At 43.8% G+C, this 21,071-nt stretch overlaps 1 protein-coding gene across 3 annotated transcripts in view; it reads left to right on the top strand.

Annotated features, from left to right (window-relative positions):
• Positions 1–21,071, top strand: part of PREX2 (phosphatidylinositol-3,4,5-trisphosphate dependent Rac exchange factor 2) — a 266,625-nt gene that overhangs the window by 174,937 nt on the left and 70,617 nt on the right. For all 3 annotated transcript variants that reach the window (XM_075920573.2, XM_006131490.5, XM_075920574.2), the window contains exons 30-31: positions 3,313–3,441; positions 16,784–16,825. In XM_075920573.2, coding sequence (XP_075776688.1) covers positions 3,313–3,441; positions 16,784–16,825 — 171 coding nt within the window. The remainder of the gene's footprint in view (positions 1–3,312; positions 3,442–16,783; positions 16,826–21,071) is intronic.

Raw genomic sequence — 21,071 nt, 5'->3', positions numbered from 1 at the left:
CCAGACACTTCCCTTGCCTGCCTGTCCACGGTGTGTGTGGGGGAAGCGGCAGCACTGTCCTCTGGGAACATCGGGGCCCTGTGATACAGGGCCTGCTATGCAGGCATGGCCTTGCACCTGGGACATCCCCCTCCTCTGGACTGAGGACTGTTGATCACTGATCACAGAGGAGGGCATGGCCTCAGGCAATGTGTCTGTAGGGATGACTGACCGCTTCTCCCTCTTGTGTGTTCTCCAGTCGGACCAGCCGGGACTGAGGGCCAAGCCACACCACCACAGCCACCCACCAGAGCCCAGGGGACCCGCAGACGCGCCAGAGCGCATAAGGACCTGATGCGCTAGTATGTCAGCATCTTCCACGACATCCACCAGACTCTGGCGCACAGGGTCCGTGTGGACTTAGAGTGGTGAGAGCGTGCCTGGGACCAAATGATGGAGAGGTGTGATACCATGTGTGCCATCGTGTCCTGCATGGAGGAACACCCGTCTGATGCCTCTGCTCCTGGCTTTCACCCTCCTGCCTCCCATTCTATGGCCATTGCCCAGCTGCCTGCCCACCCTGCCATGCCTCTGCTCCCTCCTCTAGCAATGTCCATGCCCCCCCCAATGATGTCTATGGCCTGTCCTCCTGCCCCCCTGCCAACCCTGCCCCTGCTCTAGCCCCCCTTCCTGCTCATCCCTTTGTGGTCCCCAGAACCACACAACCCCAACGAGATCCCTGCACCTGAGGTGGCACATCAAACCGCCCCACTCTCCCTCCTAGTTCTGATTCCCCCTCCCCCTGCCCACCTTTTCTGAATGTTAAATAAAAAAAGACTGCTTTTGTTCTAAAACCAAACAGGTGTGTTTATTGGAAGGGGCAAAGGGAAGGGCTGAGCGGGTGGTGGGGAAGGGATAGAGCAGCAAGGCAGAGGCCCCTGTTGGGGAGGCCCTGGGGAGAGTTACTGTGGTCCTTGAGAGAACCTCTCCCTCAGGGTCTCCCCGGATGTGCACTCTGGCCTGATGGGCCTGGCGGATGACAGCTGTCCAGGGCTGCTCAAATGCACGGCCCTTGCAGCCGGTGTCTGACCCCCACCCCAGGAGGAAGGCCTCCCCTTTCTGCACCACAATATTATGGAGCGCACAGCATGCTGCCAGCACCTTAGAAATGTTGTGCACCCTGACATCCAGGCGGGTGAGGAAGCACCGGAAATGTGCCTTGAGTCAGCCAAAGGCACACTTCACCTGGATCCTGGCTCAGTTCAGGCGGGCATTAAACAGGTCCCTGCTGGGATCCAAGTGGCTGGTGTAGGGTTTCAATAGTCAGGGCACTAGTGGGTATGCCATGTTCCCCCATTATGCACCTTGGCATATGCATGTCACCGACTGCGAAGTCCCAGAATGGGAAAAGGTGCCCACATCCAACTTTCTGTGGTGGCTTGAGTTTCTAAACACTCGGGCATTGTGTGCCCTGCCTGACCACCCCACAAAAACGTCCGTAAATTGTCCCCAGTGGTTCACCAGGGCCTGTAGGACAATTGAAAAGTAGCCCTTCTGATTAATGTACTGGGCCGCTTGATGGTCCAGTGCTTGGATGGGGATGTGTGTCCCTTCGATGGCTCCCTCACAGTTGGGGAATCCCAGGGCAGCAAATCCGGCCACAGTTGTGTCCAGGTCTCCGCAGCAACAGGGAGTTGATGGCCCTCACGACTTGCAGAAGGAGACAAACAAACACACAAAACAGAGAATGAGAGAGGGGGAGCATGAGCCCTTGGGAGGTGCCCATCCTCCTCCCCTCCTCTGCCCCCTCCAAACACCCCAGGACCCACCTCCTATGAGGTTGCTCCCCCCCAGCAGCAGGGCTGTGTAAGGGCGGGACAGCACAAGCCTCCAGGGACAGGGCTTTCCCCCCACCCTCACTCCACCCCCATAGTTCCAAGCCTCCCTTTCCCAAAGGTCCCTTTTATCCAACACTCCACTCTCCCCGTGCAGGGACTGCAGCCCGAGAGCTGCTCACCTCCATAAGGAGGGCCCTGATGGTGGACTTCCCTATCCCAAACTGGTTGTCCACCGACTGGTAGCTGTCTGGGGTGGCCAGATTCCAGAGGGCAATAGCAACTCACTTTTGCAGGGGGATAGTGGGCTGCAGGGGGGTGTCATGTCTCTGGAGGGCAGGGGCAAGCCAGGCACAGAGCTCTAGAAAGGTGGCCTTGTGCATTCAAAAGTTTTGCAGCTGATGATGGTCGTCCCACCGCTCCAGGACCAGATGGTCCCACCAGTCTGAACTGGTCTCCAGCCTCCAGATTCTTCTCTCAACAGTGGGGTGCGGCAGCCAGAGTGGAGCAGCTGCAGCCACGGAGAGGATCCCCAGAAGGGGTCCGGGTCCTCCAGAAACAGGAAGACAGCTGGCAGAAAGTGCTGCAAAAACTGCAGCATGGCCGTGTGGGGCCATCGCATGCCCAAGGGCCGCTCTGCTCCATGGCACACAAAGGAAAAAGCTGTGGCATCGAAAAAAAGAACAGGGCAACCACAACAGGCACTGTTGAAGCTTTGCTGTCCCTTGAAGAGGTAGGCAAGCACGCAGAAGAAACAGAGAAACAGATGTCCAGGGTAGTCCCTTTAAGCATGTGTTTCTGCAAGGCTCCAGCACCAGCACGTGGAAGCAACTGGTGACCTAAAGCCCAGCTTGAACTGGTTCTGGTTGGCCTTTTATGCGAGAGAGTGTCCAATCAGTCTGGACACTCTATTTCACAAAAGTGCATCGCTTTTTTCAATGCGCTTTTGTGTGTGGATGCGCTCTTGCGCAATAAGTTTTCCAAAGATCTCTTCCAATAAAAGCTTCTTGCACAGGAAGCCTGCATTCTAGACGTAACCTGTGTGACAATGCAGTTTGATATATTACAGATACATCATAATGTCAGTGATAATTTCAGTGATCTTAAGGCTAGTTTAGGTTAAACAGTCAAAAGTTTCTGTGCTAAGTAGGGAAAATTACTTTCCTGATAATTTTGGTACAGCTTATTGTGTGCTATTATTTGAATTCTTGGGTGGATGTGATAAAGGTTTGAAAAAGCACACTGTGAAACACATTGTTGAATTCATGTGCTATTTAAATTACTTGTTTTTGATGTATGTTAACTTTTTATATGGGCATTTATTGAATTAAATGGTGTGAAAAGCTATGGTGTGAAAAGCTATGGGTAACAGCAATCAAGACAAAATTTTAGGAAATCACAGGCATGTCTTAATGTTAAGACTATTGAATTAAGAAAGAAATACAGTAACTTTCTGAGAATGTTAAAACTAAAGAGATATTTTTTGCCTTTATTAAAGAATTTCAGCAAGAAATGGAACCTAAGCTTAGCTGTCCAAAGAGATTACGGCTTCACATCAAGCAAGACCCTTGGAACCTTCCCAGCAGTGTCCAAAATCTTGCACAGAACATCAGAAAATTTGTTGAAGGTCAGTAAACCTTATCCTTAATAAACATAGAGTTAAGGAGGGAGTGGGGAGAATGGACATATCAGGTTTATAGTGTTCATGAGGTAAGGTCTGCAGAGTAGCATGGAACAAACAGGAAATGTGTAGATTCTAGCACAGCTTGTGATATCTCTAGCAAGACTAATAGTTTCGTAGTTTAAATCAGAGATTCTCAAATTATGGGGTACACCTTCCGCAGGGATCCTCCATCTTGCCCTGGCATGTCTCCCTTTGGCTAAAGCACTTGCTGCAGTATCCCAGGAATTTCCCTTTATCCCCGTGTGTCTCCTTTTCTCAGTCTTGCATTACGGCGATGGTGTTGTGGCTCCCCTTTATCCATGGTCCTCAACCTTAGCGCAGCCCTTTCTTCTTCGAGTGATTGCTCATGTGCATTCCAATTAGGTGTGTACGCGCTGTGGGAAGTTTTCCCCTCAGCAGTTCCCTTAGGGCCAGGAGGGGAGCCCATATATACCCCTACTGGCCCCCTCACCCACTCAGTTCTTCTTACTGCCGTGACGGTCATTGGAACAACCCTCAGCTCTTTACAGCAATCATTGTCTCATTCTTTCAGTTAGTCTCCAGCTAAGTAGCTGCAAATTAAGTTAAAGACTCTTGTTATTTTCTGTTTAGTCACTCCCATCAGGCGTGCCGTGCGCCCGCAGCAGGGCATGCCTGCTTCGCAAGGCTTTAAGCCCTGCAAAAAGTGTCACAAGCCTATGCCCTGTGGAGATCCCCAATCATTGTGTCTAAAGTGTCTGCGGGAGGCTCACCTCACAGAAGCCTGCAAGATCTTTAAGGCCTTCAAACCCCGTACTAAGCGTGAGAGGGAATTGCGCCTCAAAATCCTGCTAATGGAGGTGGCTCTTAAGCCGGCACCAGCGTCGGACCCAGCACCGGCCTCTCAAAGTGCACCGGCGTTGGCATTGGACAGTTCTGTGCACTGCAGAGGTCCCAGCACCGGTCCCAGTCTCTGGCACCTCAGAAAAGAGGAGACCTAACAGGGGCTGGTCCCCATCCAGACATGCTCCAGTGGGGCACATGATACCAACAAGTCCGGAGCCCAGGCCTTCCAGGTCAGGCGGACCTTCTTCCCAGCGCAGGGAGATCAGTCCCGTGGAGGACTTCCCTGAGCCCTCTATGCCGGAGGCCTTAGAGGCAGCGAAGGTCCTCATTGACTCTTCTCCCTCTCCTCCTCCCACCCCAACACCCTCCAGGCGGCATGGGGAGAATTGGCACCGGCCCCTTTCCAGGGCATCTGAAGGTCTGTTGCAGGAGGTTGGAGGCCACCGACCACCCCCGGACTTGTATGCGTCTCCTGGGCCTCATGGCCACCTGCATTTATGTAGTGCAGCTTGCCAGACTGTGCTTGCACCCACTACAGATGTGGCTATTGCGAGTCCACAACCCGGCCGTCCACTTTTGGGACAGAGTGGTGACTTTTCCCGCACCCATCCTCCTTGCATTGGACTGGTGGACCCATCAGGCAGAGGTCTGCACGGGGGTCCCATTCTCCAGACCATCCACTTGCCTTATCATGAATGTGTCAGACATCGGCTGAGGAGCCCATTTAGGAGACCTACCCATGCAAGGTATATGGTCTGCGGACGAGATCTCCCTGCATATCAACATCAGGGAGCTCCGGACAGTCCGACCGGCTTGTGCGGTTTTCTTTCCCCACCTCAGGGGCAAGTCTGTCCTCATCCTGTCAGACAACACGACAGTGATGGCATATGTAAACTAGCAGGGCGGGGTCTCGTTCTCCTAGCCTGTGCTTGGGAGCGATTCGCCTGTGGGACCTCTTCATTGGGGCGGATAGCCACCCAATGGCCTCGTACCTCCCGGGTTCCCAAAACGTCCTGGCAGACAGGCTGAGCAGATCCTTTGTGGGACACAAATGGTCCCTGAAGTGGGATGTAGCTCACGCTATCTTCCATGCACAGGGGTCTCCCCATCTAGACCTATTCGCCACAGGGCGGAACAAGAAGTGCCCTCAGTTCTGTTCCCTCATGGGGCATGGACAGAGTTCCCTGGGAGATGCTCTCCTCCTCCCCTGGCCGCAGGGCCTGCTGTATGCCTTCCTGACGTTCCCACTAATTCACAGGGTCCTCCTCTGAGTGCGGGAATTCAGAGCATCCCTGTTTCTAATTGCCCTGGCATGGCCCAAGCAACACTGGTTCTCAACCCTCCTCAACCTGTCATGCGAGAGACCCATGACCCTCCTGCTGCTTCCAGACCTGATTACTCAGGACTCAGGCAGGCTCCAGCACCCGAACCCGCACTCGCTGCACTTGACAGCGTGGAAGCTCCGTGGTTGACGGCCTGAGGAGCTTCAGTGCTCAGAATGGGTTCAGGAAGTCCTGCTGGGTAGCAGGAAGCCCTCCACTAGAACCACGTACCTCGCTAAGTGGAGGCGGTTCTGCATCTGGGCTTCCCAGAAGAGGATGCACCCAAGGTGGGCTACAATCCCCCTGATCCTAGATTACCTGTTGGATCTCAGGCTCCAGGACCTCTCTTCCTCCTCCATCAAGGTTCACTTGGTGGCCATCTCGGCCTTCCACCCGGGAGAAGGGAGGAAAACCCTATATTTTCTAACCCAATGGTCAACAGGTTTCTGAAAGGGTTGGACAGGCTCTACCCACACATCCACCAGCCCATCCCCCAGTGGGACCTAAACCTGGTCCTTTCCAAACTTATGGGACCCCCATTTGAACTGTTAGTGCCCTTCACCTGATGGGCCACATGTACTGAAAGGGGCCCTTGTTCCCTGTCTGTAGGCCCAGGACCCATGACCCCTTCTCTCTTCATCCTTGGGCCTCAGAGAACTGAGGGTTGGTGTGTGTGTGTCACACAGTAAATGGGGGTTATAATGACCTAAAATGTTTGTGCAGTTCAATTTTAACTGCTGCAATTTGTACTCTTTTAATCAGAACTGCAAGATAATACAAAATGTGCTTTATGAAATAAAAATAGTATTTTTGGTACTTATACTATTACTATAATTATATTGATCAAAGCCCCTCTATCTTATTACTTGTATCTTTGCAAGGTATATGATTTTCAATTATTTGTGTTTTCTTAATAAACTGTGGAGAGGTAAAATGTGATTATTTTTCTTAGCTTAGGGAGATTCACTTTAACAAAATCTAACATTAGTTTAAATAATATTTCAGAGGGTACCTAGAAGAGATGCCAGCAGAAGCTTCTGAGGCAAAAGGGAATATTGTCTTTTCTGAGCAACAGACACAGGGCAAATTTGTACTCTTAAATGAAAATGAGAAATGATTCTAATACTCCTTTGAAATTAGTGGTCCTGATTCTGTCCCCACTGATACTAGTGCCGATACTGATCCAAAGGGAGAGTAGACCTAATTAAATTCAAGTGTGTGCATTTCACAGGATCTGCTCGGCCCTTTCCAGGACCTGCCTTTTTACTGTGCATTTTGATAGGGAAGCAATGGAAAAGAGAAACTTAAGGGATTTATAAAACTATGCAGTCGAACAATGCAACATGCATCTCTTTGTGGGGAACCAAACCCAGATGCAGGTTGCATCAGTCCAAGGTTAAAATGATTTGTTTGTGCATTTAGCAGCTTCATATTAATGGCTAATTTCCAGGACATCCCATGATGAAACTGTTCAACTAAAGGCAATCAAAACTATTAGTAAGCTTCAGGTGGTAACCAAATTAGTCTGTACGGGATAAACTTAAAAAAACAACAAATGGTCTGGTAGCACTTTAAAGACTAACAAAACATGTAGATGGTATCATGAGCTTTCATGGGCACAGCCCACTTCTTCAGATGACTGGAGTTTTGAGTTTAGGATGTGCAGATCCAAAATAAATAGGGGAGAAGGGAGAGAGGGGAAGGAAAAAAAAAGAGAAGGGGGCGGGAAACAAGGAGCAGAGGGTATGAGAATATCAAAGGGAAAAACAAATAGGCAGAACTAGTAACCTATAAGCAACTAAAGATTGGATAGTTAAAAGAAGCAGATAAGGATCATAGGATAGCAATTAGATAGGAAGGATACTAACACAAGAACCTACATGGACAAAGTATTAGTGATATGCTTTATTAAAAAAAAATACTTTTTTAAAAAACTAGTTCCTAGCAAAAATCAAAACCAAGGTACATTTTAACATTAATTATGGATAGTTTTATGGTTTTGAATAAGTGAAAACTAAGATCTTCACCAGTCATTGAAACCCTCTATGAGCCTGTCAGAGCTCACCAGGTTATTCAGATGTGACTAATGCATCCATAATTGACTCATGTCACTTCTTTAACCAAATAGTCATCATTTGCTAATAAATTTAGTCACTTCTATCCTTGCCTGGATACAGTTAAACAAGTCTGTTTCCCATTGTCAGTCCCCTCTGCCATTTTTTTTATTTTGAATTTTTGAAAAAGTTTTGATTTCTCAAAAATTATTCTAGTATCTCTTCTGTGTTCATATAAAACCACTCAGACATCATGGATTCTCCCCTGAAAAAGATCCCAGTGCTTCTTATAAGCATAACACAAGATTGTCACCCCTGTCCTTACACCAGGTAAGAGGGTTGGTAAGATGTAAAAAGATCTTAAGATCCCTGTTGTCCATAAGCCTGGCACTAGCACAGGCACTGTTAGTCCTGTTGAAGTGGGTGTGTCAAAGGTGCAACTGCAGCACATAGTATTGCAAATTTCTGGGCAGAATCATGGCCCAGAGGGCAGCCTGGGGAACCTGCTCTTACTTATACAGCCGTGGAAGCCTAAATTGTCCTGTGGATGTTTCCAGCTCCCAGGTGTCCCAAAATCAGGAGAGCAGGCTTAAGCAACTTTAATGATCCCTTGCCCTGGGCTGCTGTCCCTCTGAGTTTCATGCCATTTGTTATCTCCACAAATGAGTAAGGTATTTAACAGAAAGACTAGCCAGCTTGCAGTACTATTTTGGGATATTTCTGATTAAAAAGCTAACATGAGCTTTGAGCAATGAATTTAAAATTACCTGACCTCTTCCTTTTGATCTTTTGTCTCCCTGATTCAGCGGGAACAAAAATTGATCCCTAATTCATTTTTATTTTGCATTTTAAGGCAAAAATTATTTCAAATGAAAAGCTAAATTGAACTTCCTCCCAGATGTGTGTTTCAATGATCCAGGCACAAAACACAGGATTCAGTCAATTAAAAAAATCCCCCACCACCGCACACAAGATCGTGGAGGTCTCCCTCACCCTCACTGGGAGGCTCCTATGGGGCCTAGTGATTTCTCCTTCCTTCCCGCCACTTCACCCAAAGCATGGGGATTCCTTTCACTCCTTACCTGCCTCCTCATGAGGTCTAGGGATGCCCTTCTTCTCCCCTTCCTACACCACTCCTCTCAGGGCCTGGCGATTCCTTTCCCCCACTTAAATGGCTCCTTGCAGGGCCAGACTATACCCTCCTTTTTGAAAGTTACAATCATTTACATAACATATCTACATTTTCCTTGTATTTCCCAACAAAACCCAACCAACCATTTATTGAGTTACACAACTGAGCAATGCTGGGTAAATCTGCTGGTTTCTACATAAGCAGAAGTAAAGTGACCTTATTTAATAGTGAGAAAAGAAGAAATTTATTTCTATTGAGTCAGATTTAGGTTTTGTGGTAAGTAGATGAGGAAGCCCACAAATCTGTTTTAGGTGGAGTCAAAGAAATGTTTAGTGGTGAATAGAGCTTATCGTGGTTGAAAATGTGTTTAACCATTATTGATGTTAACTAAGTGAATCCATTTGTTGAAAACTGACTCCAATGCTTAGATTTTAATAGAAATTTCAGAAGCGGTTGTATTTTCTTGTGGATAGTTCTGTTTCCTTGAATATGCTGCATTAAATTAGAATGGCTCACTATTTAAAAGAGATGGAGATATAGGAACTTCATGGAAGATACCTGTTAACATTTACATTGCTCTGTTTTTAAATTTCTCTTGTGTAATAAATAGGAAGAAAAAGAACATTCTTAATACCTCCAGGATGGTCTTTTAAAATTTTATTACAGGTTGAATCTCTCTAGTCTGGCACCCTCAGAACCTGACCAGTGCTGAACCACAGAATTTGCCAAACCACGGAAGGTCAATATTGTTTTAGTAGCATTACCAACACTTCCACAGCTTACTGGGTTCTAAGAAGACATTTGGGGTAAATTAAAGCTAAATAACAGCACAAAACACTGAGAGCCAGGTTTGGTGGCTGTAAACAAACTATATGGGACGATAGGATATTGGGCCACATCCCTAAGTGGACATCCATCTAACTAAAATTGTGCCAGTCCACAGATATTGCTGGACCAGAAAGTGCCGATCTAGAGAGCGTCACCCTATATTATTATGATTGGAATTGGGTGAACAAGTAAAAAATATCCATGTAAACACATTTATTTCCTCAAAGTCCAATAGTAACCTGTAGGCCATTTATATATGCCAGAAGCTACAAGCACTCATGCTAACTTGCTCTAGCTAACCATACAGAATACAGGGTCTGGAGGTTCCTTGTGTTATAGCCAAATATAATGGGGTAATGTCTAATGAAATTTTTCAGTACAAAAATATAAGCCAAAATAATATAATCATTCAAACCAATAAAGAAAAACATGATCTATCATATAGCAATCTTCCAGGTTGTCAAGCACTCTTACTATTGAAACATTTATCCTATAATATAGTTAACTAAAAGAGGAGAAATTTTGGCAATACAAATCAGCCTTATAAATGAAAGGAATTTGTAGGAGGGATTTATTCACGGCAGGCTGCAAAAATGTCACATGGGTGTGTGGGATTTAAAATACGGTTGTAAGAATTATGGGGTTGGAATGGAGAAATTTGCTTGATGTCGACTTGACTCCCTAAATTCAAGAGTTCCCTTCATGAGTCATTTCTGCCTCACAACATAGTGTGAAAATTCCCACAAAGGCATTGCAGTGGCGTGTGGCCCATGGCACACTGGAACACACTTTGTCTTCACGAGTATTTCTGGTGTGCATGCAGAGTGCCAACACGAGCAGCCAAGTATGCACATGCAAGAATAATAGATTAACTGCAGCAGCTTTATACCAATGTAGCTTGTTTCATCTAAAGTTTGTAACATAGATATGTCCTAATTCCTTTTCACCCCTGTTTGGGGCAGTGTTTGCAATTAGCTTTGCAACAAAGCCATTTAGATAAGGCATCAACATTACCTTGATTATGTCCAGGCCTATGTGTGACTGAGAAAGCATAGCACTGCAGTTGTCTCCTACAGTCTGGCAAATCTGTTTCTCAGGATTTCTGAATTACTTTTGTAATAATTAGCTACCATCTCTCAAGTTCCTTGTGTTCTTGTGTGTGAATACTGCCCCAAACCATAAGCATTAGCATCTGCGTCCAATGTGAAAGGAGTTTTAAATCATGAAGAGGCCACAGTAGCATCAGTCACGAAAGCCTTTCAACCCTGTAAATGCTTCATCATGCTTTGCTGACACTGAAGTCATTTCTCTTTAGCATTCAACCTATGCAGTGGATTTGCAATACTGGCAAACCCGCAAGTGAATTGTCCGTAAAAGGAGTCATAGCCCTTTATAACACTTCACATCTATTTTCTTTTTATGAGGGGAGAGGTCCTCCTTGCTAATTATGTACCCAAAGTACATTACCTCTTTTTGAAACCCCCCTCTTTTTGGGGGTTCTCCATTTCAAAATGGCTGCATTCAGCTTATCACAGACCATTTGTAAATTATTTAGTTCCTGTTCAAATATTTTGCTGGCACCAGGGTATCATCTAGATATAACAGATAGATAGATCAAAAGGAACATACCTTGTAATATCCTTTCTATTAATCTCACAGTAGAAGCATGGTGGGTTAAGATTGGTGGGACCCTGGGACAAAAAAAGTGGGAACCCCTCCCCACCTCTTCCACCTGCAGTCCCTTAAACTCTCCCTATGAGGCTCATGCCAGGGAGCACAATTAGGGTTCTGGGGTTTGCCCTGCTACACCTGCCCACCCGTCTCTCCAGCTCTGGAGCCAGGTCATGGCACAGGGAATGGCTAAAGCGTAGGGCGGGCAGAACGAGACAAGCCTTCATCCCTTGACCCTGCTCCTCAACAGAAGCATTGGGTGGGTGGAATGGGCCAGGACATGGGATGCTCCAATTCTCCAGGATTCCATTGGTTTGGTGGCTAATTTGCCATTGAGTAGAAACTCACCTGCATCTCAACCCTTTTAATAGCCTTCTTTTAATACCAGGTCCACTGGCTCATATTTCACAGATGCCATTGCCTTTTATACTATTTGCTGCTTGTCAGAAATATTCAACCAATGAACAGAAACCAGTTCCTGTAGAGATCCCCAGGAGCTTTCTTGCTCCTTCCAATCTCCCTGTTCTTGTCTGTTTTCACTTTGTGTGCTATCTCTCTTTACCCAACACAGTACTCATGGAAAGGCTCTTGGGCAGGTTCACACAACATTGTTTGTCTTAATTGGGGGCATAGGCTTACAGTTAATTAAAGGGCAAGTTAATTCCTGTCAAACTCAACCCATAACAAGGTTTCACCCAATACATAAGCTGCTATGCTATCTAAGACCATCTTACCCACTAGTCTGTCTCTGACAATGCTCAGAAGCTTTGGTATGGGCAAATATACAGAAAAAGGCAATTATGCCATAATTTACCCCCATGGTCCACTCTTGACTTCTGAGGCTTAGGGGCAACTATCGTCATTTGTGAGGTTTGGTACTGATCATCATAACTAAGTCATTGATGGACCTATCCTTCATAAACTTAGCCACTTTTTTAACTGAGTTATACTTTTGGCCATCGCAACATCCCATGGTGATCTGTTCCACAGCTTAGTTGGATGTTGTGTGAACAAGTACTTTCTCTTGTTAAAGCTGCAGCACATTAACTTCTCTGGGTAACCCCTGAGTTTTGTATTGTGAAAGAGAAAGTATCATGTCTCTAATTACTTTTTTCAATACCATTTATGATTTTAGGGACCTCTCTAATATCTCAATATTTTTATTTCTTTTCTAAGCCATTCTATACTCGTGTTTATTTTTATTGTCCTTTTCTGTACCTTTCCTTTTTTTGTTCCACTATATCCTTTTTGAGATATGGTGATCAGAACTGGGTGCAATATTCAAGGTCTGGGCACACCAGGGATTTATATAACTTTATGATATTTTCTGTCTTATTTTCTATCCCTTTCCTCAAAGTTCTTAACACACTGTTAGCCTGTTTGACTGCTGCTATGCAATAAGCAGTTTTCCAAGAACCATTCATGGTGATTCTGAGATGTTTTTACTGGATGGTAATAGCTAATTTCGATATCATTGTAGTATATGAATAGTTGAGATTATTTTCTCCAACATGCTTTGCACTTATCAACTTTGAACTTTATCTGTGATTTTGTTGTCCAATTACCCAGTTTTGTGTGATACTTCTGTAACTCCTTGCAGTCTGCTTTGGATTCAGCTATCTTCAATAATTTTGTATTGTCTGCAAACATTGCTTCTTCACCATTCACCTCCCTTTTCTGACCATTAATTAATATGTTGGACAACACAGGATCCAGTATAAATCCTTGGGTAGCGTGCCTTTCACAACTTTCCATTGTGAAAACTCACTATTGGTCCCCATGCTTTGTTTCCAATCTTTCAACTTGATACTGATGCATCAGGGATGTTCTTCCTTATCCCATGACTGCTTAGTTTCCTTAAGAGCCTTTGATGGGGGACCTTGTCAAAGGATTTCTGAAAATCCACGTACAGGTTGTATCTCCCTCATACAGCATCCTTGGGACCTGGCTGGTCCCAAACGAGGGGATTTGCTGAACGAGGAGAGGTCCCTCACAGCTTGGTCCATGCTGCCCGTGGCTATAACTCCAGCCAAGCCCTGCTGCTGCCTGCCAAGCCATGGCTCCCCAGGCTGGAGCTCCGAGGCTGCCAGAGCTCTGCAGAGTCCAGGGCTGCTGGGGCTACCTGGCTTCTGGGGCTGCTGGGGCTCCAGGGCTGCTGGAACTGAGGCTCGCAGCTGCTGGGACTGCGGCTGCTGCCGACCTCCCACTACTGCCTGGCAGAAGGAGCCAGAACTCCCTGCTCTGTCTCCTCCCTCAACAGGGGGCTCCTGGCTGAGTCACGCCCATCCACCCCTGCTCCTGCCCTGCAGCCCAACCTCCTTATGCCTGGACTCTGTGGTCCAGGAACAGCTGTGGTCCTGCCAGATCATGGATGTTGCCAGAACACAGAATCATGGTTAGGGGAGGTACAACCTGTACATTATATCAACAGAATTATTCTTGTCTACATGCTTTTGATTTCCCCCCACATATTCTAGTACATTGAGGTATGACTTCCATTTACAAAACCATGTTGACTCTTTCTCCCAGCAAATCATGTTCACCTATGTGTCTGATAATTCTTTACTGTACTAAGATAGTAGAAAAGTAGCAGAAAATCTGGATAAATTGCAATCCTCAATTTTTAAGGAACGCGAGCTTGAACACAATTTGTATAATAGCATGTAATGATTTGAAGAGAAACCACTATGGTTTTTTTGTGCTACAAACCATGTCTTGTGGTTTGAAAACATCTCTCTGAAAAAGAAGAGACTGACACAGGAACCATTTGAGTTTCTCTTCTGAGACAAATCATTTGCTCTACAAATAAACTGTAATGTTTTTCTTGCCTAGAGAAACACAATGAAGCACACACAGAGAGAGGATAATAAAGAGGGCGAGGGAAAGTTGCTGCAGCCTAACATAAGCAGGAGAATATTATCTGTAGATACTTTAAATGTTTTTGAATTTAGAGATTTAACAAATCCCATCTGTAATGCGCTGCAAGAAATAGCCTCAACACATACTACAGATTATAAAATATTTTTTCCACATACTGTAGCTTCAGTCACTAAGCCAAATAATCAGACTTCTAGATTCCAGTGTATTAATCTTTAACGGGCCCCTAAGGCTTCCTTTGTTCATCTGAAAATGAAGGTTGCTTAGGTTGAGTTGTAGGCACATTTTCAAAAGTAGCCATTATTTTGGAGCACCTTTGTTCCTGTGTGCTTCACTTGAGATACCATGGGCCTGATTTTCAGAAGTGTTGAACACTCACAACTCTCTTTGAAGCTGGTGCTCACCAGGCTCTTGCTCTGATATGTTGGGCACCACTCTCAATGACCACTGCTTTGAAAAATTTGGCTTTTAATATATTTACTAAGTTTACACAAAATCCAGACTTTTTCATGTCAGCTACTTCACCTACGACAAAAGGTTAATAAGTTCATTGAAACTGTCTTAAAGGAGGTGAATGGCAAGACAGTGCCAAGTCCATTCCAAATATATACTGGTTCTAATAAATCTATCCAGTGAATATAACAGGGCTGGGACTTGTGGGACCTGGATTCAGTTCCTAGTTCAGCCACATTAATTTATTCTTAATTTAGAAGTTAAAAATGATTTGATCTCCAGGGCTCTATCCTTATGCAGTTCGAGAGGCAGCGTGCTGAAGGAGAAAAAGGTAGTTCTCTTGTGTTTAAGGTACCAGATAGAGATCCAGGAAAGCTGGGTTGTATTCCTGGGTCTGTCTTAGACTTCCCTTGGGATTTTGGGCAAGACTGTCATAAATCATACACAAAAAGAGGCTATAGTAGTCCTGGCATTTTCTACTTTTCAAGTACTTGACTTTGGAACTGTTGCACACTCTTCATGCAATTTCTGGCTTGTAATTTAAAGGTAAGTTACAACATATAGTCACTATACTACTTTCAGGAAGGCACACAAGTCAAGTATAATTGTCATGCTTTTTAACTGTTTTCTCTTACACATTACCTTTTGAACTTTTATTTTACCATTTATTTGACACACATCGGTGAACTTAAAAAAATAGTTATATACTAACTCCACCCCAACTCCTAATTTAAAAGGACATTATTATGGTTGCAAATGAAGTACTCAAAAGATAAGAAATTCAGAATTAAGGTTGTCTGTGCACCTTTAATTCAGCTCCTTTTATGTTTACAATATGATACAATTTTTATTTATATGATCACATACTAGTTTTTCCATTGGATTTTTAATAAAGTCATTTGTTAAATTTTCTAGATTTAAAAAATAGGAAACTAAAAAACCCCACCCAGACAGTCTGTCACTTGGAATCGTAGTGACACCCACATGGTGTAAGTTAATTTATGGAAAGTGCAGTCTGGTCAGTGCAAGGTGCAATGTGAGGTTTGAGAATGCTCATTGGAATCTTCAGAGATTTTAGTTGTTCAATTCTAGCAACTCTTTGAACATCTGCAAACTGTGATTCCCCTCCCCCACCAAGACTTATAAATTGGCAAAAATGTGGGTAGATTTTCACAGGAATAACAAAAGGTACATGGATGACATGAAGTCCATCCTTTACCCATCCCACCAGCACTGTTTTTCAAGTCCCTTTTTTAAAGCATAGGTACAGTAGAGCTTTCCAAAGCAATGGATGGTGGATTTTTTTAACATTGAAATATAATGTATTTCTCTTAGCCTTATTCTCAGAACTGGTGAGTCATTTTGAGTATTTTTTCCTAAAAACATTGTCTGAATATTTAGCATGGAAAATTTCAGCCTTAAGACTTAATAATAGCTCCACCTAACGTATATAAGAAAAGCCTTCTACATCAAATTTTGAAAATGCAAAAGCTTGCTCAAATTTTGTATTACTCAATGGACTTATGGCATCACTTGACTATAATTATTGTTGTTTTCTAAAAGCACAGCGTAGTTTAAAGAGTTATAGAAGTTTATAAGCTTTCTTTTGTGTTGCTTTGCTTTGCTTCAAGTCATAAAAATATTTAGCTCACACTAAATCTTTCTACGACAAAACAAAAAACCAAAATCACTACAACTGAGATTGCAATGCAATGAAAATGCTACATGCGCTATTGATATACAGCACTTCAACATTGTTTTTGAGGTTTAATAATAAAATGGGAAAAATAGTTAAAATAGGTCTGTTATTCTATGAGCACAACTGAAATGAGCTGGAATTTGTGGTGCAAAGGGTTTGGGGTGTTAAGTGAATAGTGATATAGGATGCTGTGCCTCTGTGCAGGGCAGGTATGTGGGATCCTTGTGTCTGGGGTTCCATACATTAGTGCTGCTGACATGGTTCTCTTTGCAGGACTGGGGACTTAGAATGACTAATTTTCTCACCCAGTGAGATGTAAAATTAAGTTAGCTGTCATATAAAATGAATCTCATTATTCTCTCTGATTACTGTGAAATTGGAATCTGCATATGCACTGTGATATAGAATTTGTTTTTGACTATGTCCTAAAACTTTTTTTTTCCAGAGGTGAAGACAAGGATACTTTTGGCACTCCTTGAATATACAGGTACCTTTAATCGGCTAGTTTCAGTCTGAGCTTTGGTTTTGTGATTTCATCTTGAAGTACTAGAATGTCTCTTCACAGATGGCTTGTATTTGTGTTATGAACTTACAAGAATAGGTAAGAGGAAGGGAGGAATAGATGAAGGGAAGATCCCCAATCCCACTGACCACAACTTGAATTGTGAAGTTTTTCCTTATGTACCTTAAGGGTTCTCGAAGGTAATGGCAGTTTTAAATGAAAGCTCTAATTACATAAGGGTATATCTACACTACTGAGAAGATTGAAGCTGCTGCTGACGATCTTCCAGGGTCTGAATGAGCAGGTCTAGTGAGGTCATGCTAATTCGAACTGAGAGGGGCGCTCCAGTTGATTTGGTAGTCATGATTCCATTAGGAGTAAGGGAAATTGAAGGGAGAGTGTTCTCCCTTCCACTTCCTGCAGTGTGGGTAGCGCCAAAAGTTGAGTTAAGATACTTCAACTTCAGCTATGCAATTAATGTGGCTGAAGTTGCGTATCTTAATTAAACCTTATCCCGTAATGTAGACATATCCTAAGAAACCATACAAATTGAACATTGTGGGTGGCAAAATACCACCCCTCACTTATTTTGAATCTCAGCAGATGAAGTGAGTACCAAATCATTGAGCTGATATACAATGTTTTTGCTGTATTTTCCCCTGTATTTTTCTATACCTATCTTTATTTCCCATTATTTCCTTTCTTTGTTGCTTTTTCTTTCCCCTCTATCTCTAGCTTCCCCAGGCACTACTTTCATTTTTATTCTCTTCTATCTTTCCCATCTCAGTCCCTTCTCTTTTTTAACCAAATTCTTCAGAATATTATGGGATTTTTTTTAAATGATCACCCTGCTTTTTGGAAATTACCTGCATTTTTCATGGACTGTTTTACCACAATTTCATACATTATTGACACCATGAAATATGCAAACATATTACAAAATGAATAAGTGGGTATGCAATATTTAGGAGATAATGCTCATGGCAGAAAAATCTATCAGGCAATCTGTGTTTTTGCAGGTGGTTAAATGCCAAGTGAAGCAGACTATAAAAGCCAGTTATTGTGACCTTATTCAACACCATCCTAATATATTCATGTTTTACAGTTGAGACAAACCACAGCATTAAGTAAAAGAAAAATAATGGTCTTTTATTTGAAACTTTAGACTTATAATTAATGATTACTCAAAGGCTTTTAATGGAGTGTTTCAATGCAGAAAAGGAATTAACCATCTGAATACACAAAAGGCATGATTTTTAAAACTGGCCTCCTATTTGCAGATGCAGTTAATTGGAGGCAAAAAATGATAGCAAACAGACATCTATCTACAAGACCACAGATGCAAATAAGAGTTGTATATGCCACATATAAAACAATACTTTCTCCTAAGGCATCATTTTACCTATTTTACAACTTTAATGTTTATAGAATCTCTCATAAAAACTATCATGAAGTACTATTAAGTTCAATATTAAATACTATGTTACAATATATTGCATGAGATTTGAATATGGGAGGTAGTGGTAATTCAGGAAGGCTGCATCAGGAGGCAGGCAGTACAGGAGTGAAGGGTCTGTGAAGGCACAATGAATCAACTGCTACTAGACACATGGAGATTGCTCAATGGGGCATGTAAAAAGAGCAAATAAAGATGTAAATACATAGTTGGTGTTAAAAATCTAGAAGGTCTTTTAGATCATTATGTGAACCAGCAAGCCAGTGGCGCTGTTTGGGGATCGGGGAGGTAATTGTATTTCTCTATAATGTAAAAAAAAGAAAAAACAGCAGCGTTATATTAGATTCTAAAAAACTAGAATTTGGAGAGGCCATAGAGAAGGAGGATCAAGATCAGAACATAAAGGCTTGGATAATGATTTCATTAGAAGTGGTATAGAGAAGCAATAGTGCTTGTGGACAGTATTTTAGAAGTCCAGAAATGTATGTTTACAGACATGCAGGGGAAAAAAGAAAACTCATGGTTAAAGATGTTTCCATGGTTACAGTGGAAACAAATGTGAAGTTTGAATTAAGAAGGAAGATAGAGAGGATGGAGTTCAGTTTGAGGAGGTGCCACTATATTTTTAAGGAGGTATTAGGATGTAGGCATATTTCTTTTGATGCAGAATTATTTCGACTGGGTTACCTGGTCAGATGAGTCCTATAGCTGCATCTCAGACATATAAGAGGGTTTGAGAGTGAGCAAGAATGAAGGAGGCCTGCTAGAAGCAACTTAATGATGACGCTAACTTCAAAATCAGGTGTATGTACTGTTGTTTTAGTTAATGAAAAAAGGGAAACCCCCAGAATTGGCCAAGTTTGGGTACAAACCCACTGGCTACGTCTACACTGGCCCCTTTTCCGAAAGGGGCATGCTAATTTTAAACTTCAGAATAGGGAAATCCGCAGGGGATTTAAATAAAGATGTCCGCCGCTTTTTTCTGGCTTGTAGATAAGCCGGAAAAAAGCGTCTAGACTGGCCCGATCCTTCGGAATAAAGCCCTATTCCGGAGGATCTCTTATTCCTACTTTGAAGTAGGGATTTATTCAAAGTAGGAATAAGAGATCTTCCGGAATAGGGCTTTATTCCGGAGGATCGGGCCAGTCTAGACGCTTTTTTCCGGCTTATCTACAAGCCGGAAAAAAGCGGTGGACATCTTTATTTAAATCCCGCGGGGGATATTTAAATCCCCCGCGGATTTCCCTATTCTGAAGTTTAAAATTAGCATGCCCCTTTCGGAAAAGGGGCCAGTGTAGACGTAGCCACTATGTTTGCACTTTGAGAACAGAATAGGGACTCCATCTTTTCATAATGGGCCCAATTCACCATTGCTCTATATTGTATGTTTTCATTGGTACCAGTGCAAAATGGATGTCAAATTAGAAAATAAGAAAAAAATGTTTTACAGATGCTTTCCATTCATTTCTCACAGGTGTGATGACTATGAAACTGCAAGTCAGAAATAAAAAGCCTGAGCCACAAAATTAGGATCTGGATTTTGAACACCCATAAATGTGGGGTTGTTTGCATTAGAGGGCTCACTATCTTGCTCAGCTGTTTCAAATTCACATCCCTTTGCTCTGGAGTAGAGATCCCTTCTTCAGTGTTCCCTTTAATTTTTTCCATCCGTGTGTGAAATATTTTATGCACAGAGACATGTGCAAATGTATACCACCAATAGAAACAAAAAACCTAGCTGTGGGAGTCCTGATAATCAGCTGGGCGACATCTGAATCTCTTCTGAGTGGCCACACAAGTGCGCAGCCTATAGGGAACACTGCCCTGCCTCTATCTTTGTGAAGTCATTAATTTAACTAGGAAGAATTACAACACGCAGTTCCCCACACCTTTTTCAGCTTTCATGAACGGAACACTTTGAGATTCATATATACTAGTCAGGGCTTCTCCAAGGAACTGGATCTCCCCTTGCATGGCTGTCACCAGTCCCTGCTTAGTTGCCTGTGTTACACCTCTGGTCCCCACCTTCTCTCACAAGCCTTGTGTTCAGGTTGAGATTGGGCCTGCTGTGGTCCAGCAGCAACACCATGTGGCCCCTGTCTGCAGCTCACATCATGCAGTCTCCCCCATCTGATAGGCCAAGAGCTGGCCTATAGCTATCTATAACTGTCCCAAAGGAGGGCAGGGCAGATTCTCCTCGGATGTGACATCTCTATCCTGTAATGGCAAGAGGGTTGATAGTAGGATGTTGCTACACAAGTGAGTAGCAAAATAAAAACAACCCTCGCAAAAAAGGCCACTAACTGAGAAGGAGAAAGATACTCCCCACATTCCCCTTGTGTACCAGAGCCTAAGGGGGCCCAGCCTAGTAGATCGTGTGCTCCAGCCCCACGGTGAGGCAGTAGGGGAGGCTGGAGTGCCAGCACAGGCTCTCCAATGCTGGGGCTGTGAGAGCCTCTGGGTCCAGATCCAGGCAAGCCAGCGGGCGCGTCTGGCCTCCAGGCCTCAGGATCCCCACTTCTGCTCTAAAAGGAAGATCTATGAGTAGAAGAGAGATTGCCACCAGACAGAGAAAGGGAGGAAGGTGATGGGGGTATAATAAGGGCTGAACTGTGAATCTGAGAAGAGACAGAGATACTTACAAAACCTACACTTACTCTATTGAGTTTATTACTCAAACTTCAAAACTTGGAGTATGAGCTACCCACAGGTTTCTGATTCAGAAAGTACATTGCTTACCAAAGTTTGATTTCTAAATTGAGTCATTTCAGAAAC

The sequence above is a fragment of the Pelodiscus sinensis genome, chromosome 2 (genome assembly GCF_052426305.1).
Source record: "Pelodiscus sinensis isolate ZL-2025 chromosome 2, ASM5242630v1, whole genome shotgun sequence".
NCBI classification, from domain to species: domain Eukaryota; kingdom Metazoa; phylum Chordata; order Testudines; family Trionychidae; genus Pelodiscus; species Pelodiscus sinensis.
This window is presented reverse-complemented; position numbering and strand designations above follow the sequence as displayed.